General features: G+C 35.2%; 1 protein-coding gene across 3 annotated transcripts in view; it reads left to right on the forward strand.

Moving 5' to 3' along the window:
• The window catches only part of MFSD8 (major facilitator superfamily domain containing 8), a 39,489-nt gene extending 26,214 nt beyond the window's left edge, over window positions 1-13,275 (forward strand). For all 3 annotated transcript variants that reach the window (XM_032632135.1, XM_032632136.1, XM_032632137.1), the window contains 4 exons: window positions 6,313-6,447; window positions 9,608-9,711; window positions 9,799-10,046; window positions 11,822-13,275. In XM_032632135.1, coding sequence (XP_032488026.1) covers window positions 6,313-6,447; window positions 9,608-9,711; window positions 9,799-10,046; window positions 11,822-12,028 — 694 coding nt within the window. In that variant the 3' untranslated portion in view covers window positions 12,029-13,275. The remainder of the gene's footprint in view (window positions 1-6,312; window positions 6,448-9,607; window positions 9,712-9,798; window positions 10,047-11,821) is intronic.
• The last annotated feature ends 4,836 nt before the right edge of the window (window positions 13,276-18,111 follow it).

Raw genomic sequence — 18,111 nt, forward strand, 5'->3', positions numbered from 1 at the left:
GTCCATACTGTTCTCCATAGTGGCTGTATCAATTTACATTCCCACCAACAGTGCAAGAGGGTTCCCTTTTCTCCACACCCTCTCCAGCATTTATTGTTTGTAGATTTTTTGATGATGGCCATTCTGACCAGTGTGAGGTGATAGCTCATTGTAGTTTTGATATGCATTTCTCTAATGATTAGTGATGTTGAGCATCTTTTCAAGTGCCTCTTGGCCATCTGTATGTCTTCTTTGGAGAAATGTCTATTTAGATCTTCTTCCCATTTTTTGATTGGGTTTTTTTTTTTTTGATATTGAGCTGCATGAGCTGTTTGTATATTTTGGAGACTAATCCCTTGTTGGTCGTCACTTTGTTTGCAAATATTTTCTCCCATTCCGTGGGTTGTCTTTTCATTTTGTTTATGGTTTCCTTTGCTGTACAAAACCTTTTAAATTTAATTAGGTCTCATTTGTTTATTTTTGTTTTTATTTTCATTACTCTAGGAGGTGGATCCAAAAAGATATTGCTGTGATTTATGTTATAGAGTGTTCTATGTTTTCCTCTAAGAATTTTATAGTGTCTGGTCTTATATTTAGGTTTTTAATCCATTTTGAGTTTATTTTTGTGTATAGTGTCAGAGAATGTTCTAATTTTGTTCTTTTACTTGTAGAGATCCCGTTTACCCAGCACCACTTATTGAAGAGACTGTCTTTTCACCCTTGTATATATTCTTGCCTCATTTATCATAGATTAGGTGACCATAGGTGTGTGGGTTTATCTCTGGGCTTTCTATCCTGTTCCATTGATCTATTTTTCTGTTTTTGTGCCAGTACCATACTGTCTTGATTACTGTAGCTTTGTAGTATAGTCTGAAGTCAGGGAGCCTGATTCCTCCAGCTCCGTTTTTCTTTCTCAGGATTGCTTTGGCTATTCGGGGTCTTTTATGTTTCCATATAAATTGTAAAATTTTTTGTTCTAATTCTGTGAAAAATGCCATTGGTAATTTGATAGGGAATGAGTTGAATCTGTAGATTGCTTTGGGTAGTATAGTCATTTTTACAGGGTTGATTCTTCACATCCAAGAACATGGTATATCTCTCCATCTGTTGTGTCATCTTTGATTTCTTTCATCAGTGTTTTATAGTTTTCTGAGTACAGGTCTTTTGCCTCCTTAGGTAGGTTGATTCCTCGGTATCTTATTCTTTTTTGTTGCAATGGTAAATGAGATTGTTTCCTTAATTTCTCTTTCTGATTTTTCATTCTTAGTGTATAGGAATGTAAGAGATTTCTCTGCTTTAATTTTTATCCTGCAACTTTACCAAATTCATTGATTAGCTCTAGTAGTTTTCTGGTGGAATCTTTAGGATTACCTATGTATAGTATCATGTCATCTGCAAACGGTGACAGTTTTACTTCTTTTCCAATTTGTATTGCTTTTATTTCTTTTTGTTCTCTGATTGCCGTGGCTAGGACTTCCAAAACTATGATGAATATTAGTGGTGAGAGTGGACATCCTTGTCTTGTTCCTGATCTTAGAGGAAATGCTTTGTTTTTCACCATTGAGAATGATGTTTGCTGTGGGTTTGTCATATATGGCCCTTATTATGTTGAGATAGGTTCCCTCTATGCCCACTTTCTGGAGAGTTTTTATCATAAATGGGTATTGAATTTTGTCAAAAGCTTTTTCTGCATCTATTGAGATATGATCATATGGTTTTTATTCTTTAATTTGTTAATATGGTGTATCACATTGATTGATTTCATATATTGAAGAATCCTTGCATCCCTGGGATAAATCCCACTTGATCGTGGTGTGTGATCCTTTTAATGTGTTGTTGGTTTCTGTTTGCTAGAATTTTGTTTAGGATTTTTGCGTCTATGTTCATCAGTGATATTGGTCTGTAATTTCCTTGTTTGGTGTTATCTTTGTCTGGTTTCAGTATCAGGGTGATTGTGGCCTTGTAGAACGAGTGTTCCTTCCTCTGCAATTTTTTGGAAGAGTTTGAGAAGGATAGATGTTAGCTCTTCTCTAAATGTTTGATAGAATTTGCCTGTGAAGCCGTCTGGTTCTGGACTTTTATTTGCTGCAAGCTTTATAATTACAGTTTGAATTTCATTACTTGTGATTCATCTGTTTATATTTTTTAATTCTTCTTGAATCAGTCTTGGAATGTTGTACCTTTCTATGAATTTGTCCATTTCTTCCAGGTTGTCCATTTTATTGGCATATAGTTGCTTGAAGTAGTCTCTTCTGAGCCATTGTATTTCTGTGGTGTCAGTTGTAATTTCTCCTTTTTCATTTCTAATGTTACTGATTTGAATACTCTCCCTTTTTTCTTTTTGAGTCTGGCTAAAGGTTTATCAATTTTGTTTCTGTTCTCAAGGAACCAACTTTTAGTTTTATTGATCTTTGCTATTGTTTTCTTCATTTCTATTTCATTTATTTCTATTCTGATCTTTATGATTTCTTTCTTTCTACTAACTTTGGTGTTTTTTGTTCTTCTTTCTCTAGTTGCTTTAGGTGTAAGTTTAGATTGTGTATTTGAGATTTTTCTTGTTTCCTGAGGTGAGATTGAATTACTATAAACTTCCCTCTTAGAACTGTATTTGCTGCATCCCATGAGTTTTGGGTTGTCATGTTTTCATTGTTATTTGTTTCTATGTATTTTAAAAAATTTCCACTTTGATTTCTTCAGTGATCTCTTGGTCATTTAGTAGTGTATTGTTTACCCTCCATGTGTTTGTTTTTTACAGTTTTTTTCCTGTAATTGATTTCTAATCACATAGCGTTGTGGTTGGAAAAGATGCTTCATATGATTTCAGTTTTCTTAAATTTTCCGAGGCTTGTTTTGTGATCCAAGATGTGATCTATCCTGGAGAATGTTCCGTGTGCACTTGAGAAGAAAGTGTATTCTGCCGCTTTTGGGTGGGCTGTCCTATAAATATCAATTAAATCTATCTGGTCTGTTGTGTCATTTAAAGCTTGTATTTCCTTATTTATTTTCTGTCTGGATGATCTGTCTGTTGGTGTAAGTGGGGTGTTAAAGTCCCCCACTATTATTGTGTTACTGTCGATTTCCCCTTTTATGGCTGTTAGCATTTGCCTTATGTATTGAGGTGCTCCTATGCTGGGTGCATAAATATTTTTAATTGTTATATCCTCTTCTTGGATTGATCCATTGATCATTATGTAGTGTCCTTCCTTATCTCTTTTAACAGTCTTTATTTTAAAGTCTATTTTATCCGATATGAGTCTTGCTACTCCAGCTTTCTTTTGATTTCCATTTGCATGGCACATCTTTTTCTGTCTCCTCACTTTCAGTCTGTATGTGTCCCTAGGTCTGAAGTGGGTCTTCTCTTTTTTATTATTTTAATTAATTAATTTATTTTTGGCTGTGTTGGGTCTTTGTTGCTGCGCTTGGGCTTTCTCTAGTTGTGGCGAGCGAGGGCTATTCTTCATTGTGGTGTGTGGGCTTCTCATTGCAGTGGCTTCTCTTGTTGTGGAGCACGGGCTCTAGGCACATGGGCCTCAGTAGTTGTGGCATGCGGGCTCAGTAGTTGTGGCTTGCAGGCTCAGTAGTTGTGGGTCACGGGCTTAGTTGCTTAGCAATATGTGGGATCTTCCCGGACCAGGGATCGAACCCCTGTCCCCTGTGTTGGCAGGCAGATTCTTAACCATTGTGCCACCAGGAAAATCCCTGAAGTGGGCCTCTTGTAGACAGCTTATATATGGGTCTTGTTTTTGTATCCATTCAGCCAGTCTTTGTCTTTTGGTTGGAGCATTTAATCCATTTACATTCAAGGTAATTATCGATATGTATGCTCCTATTACCATTTTCTTAATTGTTTTGGGTTTGTTTTTGTGGGTCTTTTTCTTCTCTTGTGTTTCCCTCCTTGAGAAGTTTCTTTAGAATTTGTTGTAGAGCTGGTTTGGTGGTGTTGAATTCTCTTAGCTTTTGCTTGTCTGTAAAGCTTTTGATTTCTCTGTTGAATCTGAATGAGATCCTTGCTGGGTAGAGTAATCTTGGTTGTAAGTTTTTCCCTTTCATCACTTTAAATATATCCTGCCACTCCCTTCTGTCCTGCAGCACCCTACTTATATATGTTGGGTTCAGTCTAGAAATTTTAACTCTGTTTAAGCTCTGATCCTGAAGAAAGCTAGTATATTACAAAATCTGTGCCTCGTGTAGGCTTTGTTGACTGTTAGTTACCATATGGCTTTTAAAAAAGTATATTTATTTATTTTTAAAAATATTTATTTATTTATTTATTTTGGTCGTACTGGGTCTTAGTTGCAGCATGTGGGATCTTTTTAGATGCAGCATACGGACTTCTTAGTTGCGACATGTGCACTCTTAGTTGCAGCATGCGAACTCTTAAAAGTTGCAGCATGCCTGCGGGATCTAGTTCCCTAACCAGGGATTGAACCCGGGCCCCCTGTGTTGGGTATGCAGAGTTCTACCCACTGGACCACCAGGGACGTCCCTTGTCATATGGCTTTTTAATTTTTAAAATACTTTTCCATTATTAAAATAGTATATTCTTGTAAATATTCCAAACACTACAACTGTATTTCCACATCCACTTCTTTCCCTGGAGGTAACCACTGCTAATACTTCAGTGTGTGTTGTTTTGAAACATTTTTTTCTATACAACTGTAAGTATTAAGGGGTGTGGGTGTGTGTGTGTGTGTGTGTGTGTGTCTTTAAACCAACAAGAATATGTGATATTATCATTTGACAATTTGTTTTTTCACTTTTTGATATATTGTTACATTTTTATGCCAGTACATTTTATGCTAGATATACTTGATTTTTTTTTTTTAATTATTGAGATACATGGAATTTTTAGCTCATCTGATTTTGGGGGTATTTATTTTATTATGGTAAATATACATAACATAAACTTACTATTTTAACTTTTTTTTTCAATTTAAAGGATATAATTTATTCTCTTGTATATTTATTTCCCATTTTTGAACCATGTTATTTGACATGTATTAAACTTGTAGTCTGCTATGATTCTTAGAGCTTTTCTGCCATATTTTCTTTTGTTTTTATTGAGGCCAGATTTGTATATAATAATGTATTTGTTTCAGATGTACCATTTTAATTACTTTTAATTGCACAATTCAGTGGCATTAAATACATTCACAGTGTTGTGCAACCATTACCACCACCCGTTTCCAGAACCTTTTTATCATCCCAAACAGAAGTGCTACACCCATTTATCACTAAGTCCCATTCCCCCTCACCCAGCCCCTGGTTTCCTCTATTCGCCTTTCTTTCTTTATGAATTTGCCTATTTTAGGTACTTCATACGAGTGGAATCATGCATCTTTTGTCATTTTTTGTCTTGTATGTTTCACTTGGCATGATGTTTTCAAGGTTCATCCATATTGTAGCATGTGTCAGAATTTTATACCTTTTTATGGCTGAATAATATTCCACTGTTATTTATATACCAATTTTGTTTATCCATTCATCTGTCAGTGGAAATGTGGGTTATTTCCATCTTTTGGCTATTGTAAATAATACTACTATGAACATTAGTGTACAAGTATCTGAGTCCCTGCTTTCAGTTCTTTTGGGTATATACCAGGAAGTGGATCATATGATAATTCTATGTTTCACTTATTGAGAAATGAGTGAACTATCTTCCAAAGCAGCTCATCTGATTTTAAAATTAAAGATGGTGATTTTTTTTAAAAGAATGAATATTTTGAAATTCCTTTTTTAGCCAGTTAACAGAAGGAGACAGAAAGTAGGAAAAGAAGCTTGGCAAGGAAGGAGACAGATAGTCATATAAAGGAAGAGCAGCATTCGGAGGTAGGGAGAAAAATATGTACATTCAAAGATAGGTATGAAAGAGACAGAGAAGAGAAAAAAAAATCCCAGAAGTTTCTAATAACTTAATCATAGTAAGTTAATAACTTAATCATAGTAACATTATTTCATTGAAAAGAGACCAGTTTAAATCAAAACACAACCATGATTTTTTAATTATATTAGAATGGTAGGAATTATGGTTGGTTTGTTTCCTTTTCCTGTTTTTCAAACTTTTTGCAGTGTTGGACATGTTACTTATATAATTACAGTAAATATTAAAAAATAAAAATGCAAACAGCCAAACTTAGTAGCTTGTGCATGTTACAACAAAATGTACTTAAAATGTCTTAAAATTTTTGTTTCTGTAGATCTGGTGTCATTGTTAAAAGGGATGCAGATTCTTGAATGTGTTGGTATCATTATTAAATCTTACTATTTCAACTTTAAATAACAATGCCTACGATTGAAATAAAAGAAGAATAATTTCTTTTTTATTTTTCTTAGAATTGTTACTCCATTAACAATGGATATGTATGCCTGGACCAGAGAACAAGCTGTGTTATATGATGGCATAATACTTGCTGCTCTTGGAGTTGAGGCAGTTATTATTTTCATGGGGATAAAATTACTTTCCAAAAAGTAGGTTATTTGTCTTTGGTTTTATTTCAAGTCTTTTTTTTTTTTTAAAGTGAAACATGAAACGGAGCTAATGATGTAAATGAATATATTAGTAAAGTAATATAAAGCTTTTCTGTCATTATGCATGAGTTTTAGTCCTTGAATGTTTGCAAACAGATTTTAAATTTATTAAGGGAGCATATTTCTGTACCATGTAGTATATTCTTTGGTAAAGCAAGATATTTTACAAAGTGAATAATTGTCTTCTAACGTATCTTTTGTATATTATGTTTTATTTAAAGTATTTCTATAAGCGTATTTCATAAAACATTGTTCTGCTGTGAAAGATTAATGGTTAAGTGTGGAAAATTCTGGTTAAAATCACCAAACTTCTTTACTCTAAAACTTCTAAATCTTCAGTATATATACTATATCACCTTAATGACAAGAGTACGTAGCATTTCGCAAAGTTTTTTGTAACTTTGATCACAGAACACTTTTTAAAAGAAGCATTTTGTAAAAGTATAACTGTAAAGAGCACACTAAGAAAAATACTTGTATAAAATTAAGTTCATTCATATAGTCTGGAGTGGAACATTAGTTGATAAATTTAGACAGTTCTAATGATTTAATTATTCCTAAAATATTTTAACAATACTTTAGAACTTTAATAAAGTTCTAAAATCAATTAACAAATATTGAGTCGGTGTGTAGGGTTAGGTGTTATGGGGAATACTACGAAGATTCCTATCCTTATAGAGCCAAGTAGAGGGGCCAAGATATAGACATAGACATAGATTCATATTCAAAGTTAAATAATAGTACATGCATTACATCTTGCTACAGAAGTAGAGTGGTCCTGCTGATAGGCATTCTTACAGATGATCCAATTTCATGTCCTTCAAAGAGCTTGTATTCTACTGGAGGGAAAGCCAATAAACACAAATGTGAAATCAGGTCATGGGAAGTACTATGAAGAATAGAGCAGAGGAAGAGAATAAAAAGTGGCAAGGCAGGGTTGGGAGAGAGGGGAAGTGTTGTTTTGATTGACTGCTCATGGAGGGCAGCTCAAACGGAAGTTACATCCAAGCAGAGACCTCAGTGAAGTCAGAGAACAGCCATGCAGTGGCCTGAAACTCTCTTGCCCCAGAAGACTGTGCTTCGTACGTTTAAGGAACAAGCAGAAAGGCTGTTTTGGCCAGAGAAGAATGAGAGAAATGGCAAATGGGAGAAGATCAGGTTGGAAAGATGTGAAGCCTTGTAGGTATTCTGAGGGTAATGGGAGGTGTTGGGTTTGTTTGTTTTGTTTTAGGAATCTTTGCTCTTGTCTGCATATTTTATTTTAAAAATTAATTAATCCATTCATTCTTGGCTGCATTGGGTCCTCGTCACTGCATGCAGGCTCTCTCCAGTTGCAGCGAGTGGGGGCCACTCCTTGCCACGGTGTACGGGCCTCTCATTGCAGTGGCCTCTCCCGTTGCAGAGCAAGGGCTCCAGGCGCATGGGCTTCAGTAGTTGTGGCACGCAGGCTCAGCAGTTGTGGCACGCAGGCTCAGCAGTTGTGGCTCACGGGTTCAGCTGCTCCACATCATGTGGGATCCTCCTGGACCAGGGATTGAATTCCCAACCATTGTGCCACCAGGGAAGTCCCTGTATATTTCATTGTTTGTTATGGAAAATTTCAAACATATACAAAGGTACAGAGAGAATCATGTACTGAATGTTTAATATCTATTGCCTAGCTTCAACAGTTATAACCTTGGACAATCTTGATTCATCTATACCTCCACCTACTCCACACTGCCTATCCCCTACATCTGGATTATTTTGAAGCTGATGTTAGACATCATTTCATGTCTTCCATAAATATTTCAGTATGTATCTCTAAAAGTTAATGATGACAGCATTTATCACATCTAAAAAAATTAACAGTGATTTCTAAATATCATCAGATATCCAGGGAGTATTCAAATTTTCTCCACTGTCTCAAATTTTTAAAAAAATTTGTTTTGTTTTATATTGTTTTATTTCACAGCTTACTCACTTGACTCAGGCTCTTACGTTTCTTAAGTCTCTTTTAATCTATAAGTTTCTTTACCATCTCTTCCATCTCTCTCTTTTTCTCCCTTACAAATTGAAGCAACCAAGATGTTTGCCCTATAGTTTCCCACATTTTGGATCTTGTTGAATAAATCCCTGTGGTGTCTTTGTTTGTTTTTTAATATTTTCCTGTGTTTACTATATTTCTTGAAAATTGGTACTTAGATCTAGAAGCTTGATGAGATTTGAGTTCAGTTTTTTGGCAAGAATGTTTTATAGGTGGTGGTATGTGCTTACATCAGGAGAAATGTAAAGTTTTGTTTATCTCTTTTTATGATGTAAGTGGCCATTGACCATTCCTTAGATCCATTAATTTATTAATAGATCAGTGTAAAATGCTGGTATTTTAATTCTATCATTCCTTTATTTATTTGCTGGAACACTTTCTATAAAGAGAACTTTTCCATCACTACCTATTTGGTTATCCTGAGGTACAGTTTTTGTAGGAGAGATAGGGTGATCCTTTTCTTTTATTAACTGATTTTTAAAATACTGAGTGGGTTCCCTAACATCCTCTAAAAATAACCAAGAGTATTTTATTTTAATATAGTATGAATTTATAAATAACATTGTGATGTGTTTCAAGCCATTGTCATTACTGTTCTTTTTGGTGTTCACGTTGTCATATTCTTAGCCAGCTTCCTCAAATTGGCTCTGAGTCCTTTTTTTTGGTGGGGGGCCACGCCGTGAGGTCTGCAGGATCTTAGTTCCCCGACCAGGGATTGAACCCGTGCCCCCTACAGTAGAAGCTCACAGCCCTAACCACTGGACCTCCAGGGAATTCCCTCTGAGTCCTTGTAATCATAACCTAGTAGTCACTGGTAATTTCTGTTCTTCCTGTTATGATAAGATGTCCAGGCTCATCTTGTATATTTTCTGTCCCAGACCTGATATCAGCCAGTTTTCAGAGGAGTCCTGGTTCCTTTTAGTGGGAAATTATATTTTGCATTCGTTTTAATTAGTATATCACTAAAAGTATCAAGATATTATTTTATTTATAGTCTTAAAAATTCTAAAAGTAATGAAGCTATGTTATAATACAATGTTTCATTTTTTAGTAACAGTTTCTCTCCTTTAACAGGGTTGGCGAGCGTGCTATTCTGCTGGGAGGACTCATTGTTGTATGGGTTGGCTTCTTTATCTTGTTACCTTGGGGACATCAGTTTCCCAAAATACAGTGGGAAGGTATAGCTATACATAATTCTATAATGTTAGCCCCTGTTATTCATTTAAATTAACAAGTAATACACTGTACTGATTTTGTTCTTACAGATTTACATAATAATTCAATCCCTAATGCCACATTTGGAGAAATAATTATTACTCTTTGGAAGATTCCAAGAGAAGATCACAATGAAGGACCAACTGGTTGCCCAGTTGAACAAGCCTGGTGCCTCTACACCCCCATGATCCATCTGGCCCAGTTCCTCACATCAGCTGTGCTAATTGGAATAGGCTATCCATCCTGCAATGTTATGTCATATACATTATATTCAAAAATTCTGGGGCCAAAACCTCAGGTGAGTCAGCTAGCATGAAACTGCAATTGCGTGAGGTATACTTGTAAGCACTCACATTTTTTGTGACCATTCTGTATTTCTTTGTTTTGTTTTTGGCTGTGTTGGGTCTTTGTTGCGTGGGCTTTCTCTGGTTGCTGCGAGTGGGGGCTACTCTTGGTTTTGGTGTGTGGGCTTCTCACTGGGTGGCTTCTCCTGTTGTGGAACATGGGATCTAGGCGCATGGGCCCAGTAGTCGTGGCTCACAGGCTTTAGAGCGCAGGCTCAGTAGTTGCAGCGCATGGGCTTAGTTGCTCCGCGGCACGTCGGATCTTCCGGGACCAGGGCTCGAACCCGTGTCCCCTGCATTGGCAGGCAGATTCTTAACCACTGTGCTACCAGGGAAGTCCGTGTAATCTGCTTTTTTAAAGAAATACAACAATACGCTGTAAATATTCTCCCATGACATTTAATTTTCTTTTAGGGAATTATTTTTAATGGAGACATATTCCATCTTATGTATGTACCATCATTTATTTAGTCATTTTCCTATTATTATATATTTAGCTTATTTCCAGGTTTTACTTCTGACTTTTCTTTTTAGTACCAGTTATTTAAATGGCAACAAAATGAAAATAGTATCTTGTTCTTTATAAAAATTAAATTGATAGTTTTACATTTTCAAGGTAGAAATTAATGTTTATTGAAATAAAGCAAAGAAAAATATTTTAACATCAGTGTATTAAAGCTATAAAAATAGGTAAAACATTTGGTAATTTCTGGGTTTTTTAATCTATAAAGTTATATTTTCACATTTTCAAAATCAAGAATAAAAGCATATTAATTACAAAAACAATATATGATGGTTGTAACAAAATTCAAGTAATTTGAAATGTATATAGCAGAAAAGGAAGGCTCTCCTTACCTCCATCACACTAAAGTCAACCACTATTTACTTCATTTGTACACGTCATGATATTTTTTATGCCTTTTCAAACATATCCACCCTCATGCCTTTTTAAAAAAAGATAAAATGAATTATATCTCATGTATATATACCTTTTTTACACCTTGGATTTTTTTTTCCCCTTAATATACCGTGGTCTTCTTTCCATGTCAATGTGTATAGAGATGTTATTCTTGTTATAAGATCTTATTCTGTATAAGACCATATTCTTTTAAGCAACTGTTTAGCATTCCATTTATTAAATGTACCATAGTTTATTTACTTAATCCACGCTTGACAGGTTATTTACAATTGGAGGATATTAAAAGTAATGCTGCATTGCACGTTCTTGGGTATATTGTATGGGCTATAGTTTTGGATACAGTAGTTGGAGCAGTGACATTGTGGTATAGTGGAAATTACTACAGTGGAGTCAGCCAAACAGGGCTTCATATCTCTTGGATAAGTTACTTGAATTTTCTGAGCTTTAGCTTCCACATTTGTTAAGTGGGGATAATACCAATCATAGAAATTTGTGAATGTTGGAAACAATATATGTGGAGCACCTGACACAGTGTCTGGAAAATAGCAAGTACAGAATAAATGGTAGCCTTAAAAAGTAAATTTATGAATCATTTCAGCAGACAGTGTTCGTTCTTTTACACTTTTATTTTCCTAAACAGTATATCAGATAAGTTTATTGCTCATTATTTGCTGTATTTATAGAGAGGTACTTTAATTTAAAAATAACAGAGGAAGTGATTTTTGTGTTTGTCATAGTTTGGTAATATTAGCATCATCCTTGCTTTTAAAATAACTACACCTGAGTATCAGTTTGCTTCTCCCCCAACAGGGTGTGTACATGGGCTGGTTAACAGCGTCTGGAAGTGCAGCACGGATCCTTGGACCTGTCTTCATCAGCCAAGTGTACGCTGCCTGGGGTCCACGATGGGCTTTCAGCCTGGTGTGTGGAATGGTGGTGCTCACCATCACACTCCTGGGTGTGGTTTACAGAAGACTCATTGCTTTTTCTGTAAGGCATGGAAGGATTCAAGAATAACCTAGCTAAGACTGTGGTGGAAAGTACTTGCTGTGTGGAACTTTCTCTTTTAAGGCTCTGCTAGATGATTGCTAAGAGTCAGTTTCCTAAAGTCAGGTTGTAGATATTGCATATGTTGAATAACAAGAACATATATTGAATAAAATAGGAAATTCTGTGTGTAATTATGAATAGCAAGATAATATAAAAATTCTGGATCATAGTTTCCTTATCTCAAAAAAGAAATAGTCTTCATATGACATTTTTTGGGGGGTGGCATAAAGTCATGAGTGAATAGACAGTGGTCTATAAATGTGAAGTTATACTCAAGTCAAACTGCAGAGGCGTCATTAAAATAACAAGAGAATATGCAGTGAAATCATAAGGAGAGTTCTGTATGAATTACCTGTAATAGAATGAAATTATAGAAATCTTTTACCTAATAGAGGTACTTTTATTCACAGCTATCTCCTTTTTATTTATTAAAAAATGCATTTTCTGTTATTATAAAGTTTTCCTTATGAAGTAAAATCATGACTTAAATTTTATACTTACCATGCCTGCCATCTTCCCTTAGCTTCTATAAGTCATGATTTTTAATACTACACTTTCCGTCTTATTTTAGTTCAGGATCTTACTAATTAACCCCTAAGTTAATGGATATGTATGAATAATGCTCATATTTGAGCAATAAAAAGGATTAAGAGATTAAGATGGATTTTGCTACCTGTAGTACAGATAACTACTTTTTTCTTTCAAGTCCTAATAAATAATTCACTTTAGAAACATAAGCCAGATATATGTTATTGTATACATATACTGAACAGCAAACTTAAAATTATTGGCATTTTCTAATTCCCTTAAATTCTAGAGAAAAACTATTACCTTATTTATTTTTTCTCTCTCAGTAGTGGTAGGGAAGACCCAATGGTTTTCAATCTGTGTCTGCATAGCTACTCAGAACTGCAGAATTTTAAATTTGGATAAGCCCGACAGCCCCAATATAGGCAGGCTAATAAATCTGAGGTAAAATAGCTGTAATCTAACAGTTTACCGAGTTTACTAGAAATTGGCTAAATCACATTATGTACACTTCACTACCTCACATAAGTTGAATGCTGCTAAAAGGGACTAGTACAGAACTATCTATATGGATAATCAGTATTATCCAAAAATGCAAAAATATTTCTAAATACTTTTCCAAATGTTTCCTACTCTAAGTTATAAATATTTCAAATCTAAGAGTAAACACTATAATTTGCACTTTATGTTGTTTGTTGTACCTTTTTTGGGGGGGGTGGCTTGAATAACAAAAATTTATTTTTCATAGTTCTGGAAGCTAGAAGGCTTGAGATCAAGTTGTCAGCAGGGTTGGTTTTTTTCTGAGGCCTCGCCTTGGTTTGTAGATGGTTATCTTTTCCCTTTGTCATTTGTTTTTTTCCAGCTTTATTGACATATAATTGACATATGACATTGTATACGTTTAAGGTGTACAACATATTGATTTGATACTTACGTATTGCAAAATGATAACCACCATAGCTTTAGGTAACACCTCCATCATATCACATAATTACTGTTTCTTTTTTCGTGGTGCGAACATTTAAGATCTATCTACTCTCTTAGCAACTTTTAAGTATATAATACAGTGTTATTAACTATAATCACCATGCTGTACAATAGATCCCTAGAACTTATTCATCTTATAACAGGAAGTTTATACTCTTTGACCAACATCTCCCCATTTCCTTCATGGCCTAGCCACTGGCAACTGTCATTCCACTCTCTGCCTCTAATAGTTTGTCTCTTTTAGATTCCACATACAAGTCATATCATATAGTATTTGTCCCTTTCTTTCTGACTTACTTCACTTAGCATAATGCCCTCAGGGTCCATCCATCTTGTCACAAATGGCAGGGTCTCCTTTCTTATGGCCGAGTAATATTCATACACACACACTTACTTACATTTTCCTTATCCATTCATCTGTTGATGGACACCTAGGTTGTGCATCATATCTTGGCTGTTGTGAATAATGCTGCAATGAACATGAGAGTGCAGATATCTCTTTGAGATCCTGCCTTCATCTTCTTTGGATATATACCCAGAAGTGGAATTGCTGGATCACATGGTAGTTCTTAATTTTTTGAGGACCCTCTATACTGTTTTCCATGGTGGCTACACCAATTTACATTCCTATCAACAGGACATGAGGGTTCCCTTTCTCTACATACTTGCAAACAGTTGTTATTTGTATCTTTTTGATAGCCATTTTAACAAGCGTGAGGTGATACATTTCATTGTGTACCTCTGTTTGACTTTATTTTTAGGCATTCTCCATTTTGTGGCTTGTCTTGCCAAAAGGACCCAGGAATCAAATAAAGGGACTTATACTAGCCAAAAATGGGACAATTAAAGCATTGAGAAGAATAATAACTGCAGCCAATTTAAACACATCAAATGTGTGAAAATCTGTGAGTTCATAATGATATTAAAAGTAAGAAACACACTGGTCACCTTTGGAGGTTGCTAGGGCTTTAACTCTTTACTCTAAAAACCAGGAAATAAAGACTTAAGCTTCTCTTCTGCCTTTCCTGTATCTAAACTTCAGGGTAATAAAATATTGATGAGGGAAAGTTATTTCCTATAGAATAATCCAAGCTAATAAATACAAGGGAATAATAGAATTAGAAAAACCCCCATCTAGCATCCTTTAGTGAAATAATATTATAGATATGGGCACCATTCATCAGTGAATGATAAAACTAGTGAGGTGGAAGATTATTGAGGAACTTTCCAAAGGATGGATGAAGCCAACACCTGAACGCACTGACCACTTTTAACATCATTAAAAGTGGGTAAGCGTTACGTGCCTCCTGATTTGATGCAGCAAGTACTCAGCACCACCTATGAAAGCGTTCCTGCCGAAAAACATTGAGTCAGAATCTAATCAAGCCTGTAGATGTAAACTACCAGTTTATAGGAAATACGAAAGATACAACTAAAAGCCACCTCTAGGAAGTAATCATCTAAGCCCAGAAGATGATATATTCTATAGACAAATGGTCCAGTTTCTTAAAATTAAAAAAAAAAAATGCCGTGGAAAAAATAAAAGTTGAGAGATCAGCAGTCATAGATGAAAAGAAACTTCAGAGATATATAAATCAAATGCATTATATAGATCTTATTTTGGATCTTGTTTTAAGTCAAATGTAAAAGGGTATTTTTGAGGTAACTGGAGAAATTTGAAACTGGACTTACCATTAAATATTAAGGAATTACTGTAAATTCTGAGATGTGTGTTATTGGTTATGCTTTTAAAAGCTCCTTATCTGTTAAAGGTACTAAAGAGTTTATGATAGAAATTATATGATTTCTGGGATTTGCCTCAAAATACTCCAGTGGGGGAAGGATATCAGTAAGAGAGATGTAACAGGATTGGCAAAATATTTGTTGAAGTTGGGTGGGAGACACATGGAGGTTCCTTATCCTGGTATATCTGTACTTCTGTTTTTAAATTTCCACAATTAATTTAACGTAAGTTAATAACATAATCAGCTGTGTATTTTAGAATGAGCTGGCTGCAGTGTGAAGTATGAATTGGAATGGATGTGGAGGACATTTATCATGTATGTGACCACTCTTCACTTCCTGCAGACCCTTCTACATTTGGAGAATTTCTCACATTGAGCCTCTCCTTTTAGATAGAAGCCAAAATGCATTTGTTCTCTCTACCTTTGCAGCCAGGCCATGAGCTTGTGTTTCTGGCTCTGCCAGTACACTCCTCCAATGTGAAACTTCATAAGGAACTGAGCAAAAGGAGGAAGTGAGCAACATAAGCAAAACTTACTTTAGTGAGGGAGCAAGGTCAGTGGCTAAATTCTCGAGAAAGCCGTCAGAGCTCCCAGAACCTAGTCCCCTAGCTTCATCAGCATGGCTGTGGGATCTGTGCTGAGCAGCGTTGTTAGGATGTCTTCTTCTGGGGAAGCTCCTACGTTATGATTCAGCCATTGTTTTTAGCTGCAAAGCCTGAATCTCTTTCCCTCCTCGAAGGTCTGTGAGCTGATATCCTTTAATAAATATATTCTCTGTGTAAACTAACTAGGTTAGATTTTGATGTTTGCAAGTAAAAACCCTGACTCATATAGGAGGCATAGATGTTTAGAGACGAGCAGGAGGCTATTGCAGTAGTTCAGATGAGTGATGCTGGTGACTTGAATTAGGGAACTGACAGTGGAATTGGGAATTTAAAGCATGTAAAATATATTTTAGAGGTAGACTTGGATTAACTGGTGATTAGATGAGGTAAAAGAAGGTGTTAAGAATGAGTTCCAGGATTCTGACATGAACAGCTAGTGATGCAGATGCCATTTACTGGAATAAGTACTGAGGAGAAACAGGAAAAGTGCAGTTGAACTAATGTTGTCATAGACAACAAAGGCATGCCAGACAGATATGCCCATAAAACAGATAAAAACAGAATGTGTTATAAAATGAGATGAAAGAAATTATGAAGTAATGGAAAGATTAAAAAATAACATTGTAATTTGAAAAACTGAGAAATGGGAAAATTTCCCAATGAACTAGAGAAGATAATAGGAAGGTATGAAAATATTGCTGGCCGAGCTCAGGAAAGAATACAAAACTTAAAAAATAATTTCAGATATGAAGAACAAATTAGAAGGAACACAAGAGTAAATAAGATGCCATAGATAACTTCTTAAGGGAAATTAAAGATGGAGGAAAATTAAAGAGAAAAAAATGATGTGGAGAAAGTGATGGATATAAAAATTAGGCACAGGTGATTTAACATACATATAGCAGAAGTCCTTGAAGAAGAAAACCAAAAGCAATGAAACAGAACAAATTCTAAAAACTTTAATTCAAGAAAAATCTGCTGAAAGAAAATTTAAATATGCATATGAAAAGGAAATTCAACGTGAAAGAAGGGAGGAAAGGAAAATAAAAGCAAAGAAGTATGGTTAGTAGAAAACACAGAATAAGATGGGAAGTAAATGCAATAGAACTGTAATGACAAACAGTGAAAATAAATCAGAAATGATAATAAATGTAAACAAAGTAGACTACAGAGCTTATTACATTGGATTGAAAAAACTCAGCTGTATAGTATATATAAGAGAAATACCTGAAACATAGACACATTAAGACTTATTAAGGAGATGATAAAAAAAATACACCTAAATTCTGTCAAAGCAAAATGTATTTGAGTCTTTAGCTTTCAAAATTAAGCTAGGACTTCCTTTAATTATTTCCATTTTTAAGAGGAAATTCTTTCCTCTAATCATATTTTTTTTTTTTTTTTTTTTTTTTTTTTTATGCGTTACGCGGGCCTCTCACCGTTGTGGCCTCTCCCGTTGCGGAGGACAGGCTCCGGACGCGCAGGCTCAGCGGCCATGGCCCACGGGCCCAGCCGCTCCGCGGCACGCGGGATCCTCCCAGACCGGGGCACGAACCCGCGTCCCCTGCATCGGCAGGCGGACCCTCAACCACTGCGCCACCAGGGAAGCCCTCTAATCATATTTTTATCCCTAAGAGAAGGGTTTACATAATTTTCCTCCTCAAAGTTGGATTACCTATGTATTAAAATAATTCTAATAGATATTGCCAAATTGCTTTATCATTTACACCGTAATCAACACCACCTGAGAAAGCCCTGCTCATTGTACCACTATTATTATTTTTTACGAATCTTTCATAAAGGGGAATGATTTTTGTTTTAATCTTGTATTTCTCCAACTACAGTTGTGGTTGAGTATATTATATGGATTTTGATTCATTATATGGATTTTCTCCTTTGTGAATTATCTGTTCATATCTTTTGCCTATTTTTTTATTGGGTTGTCTTTTTCTTATTAACTGTGCAACTTATGTTACAAATTATTATTTTTCTTCTCACTGCTGTAGGTAACAACCTCCAAAACAATGCTGAATAATTGTGACATTGGGTATTCCTGACTATTTAATGGAATTGGCTCCAATATTTCTCTGATTATAAAAATCAGCAGGAAGCATTAACAGTCTTTATATTTAAGTAGTTTCATTCTATTCCTATTTTACCTTGAGTATTTCATTAAGAATTGCTG

The sequence above is a fragment of the Phocoena sinus genome, chromosome 5 (assembly GCF_008692025.1).
Source record: "Phocoena sinus isolate mPhoSin1 chromosome 5, mPhoSin1.pri, whole genome shotgun sequence".
Taxonomy (NCBI): Eukaryota; Metazoa; Chordata; class Mammalia; order Artiodactyla; family Phocoenidae; genus Phocoena; species Phocoena sinus.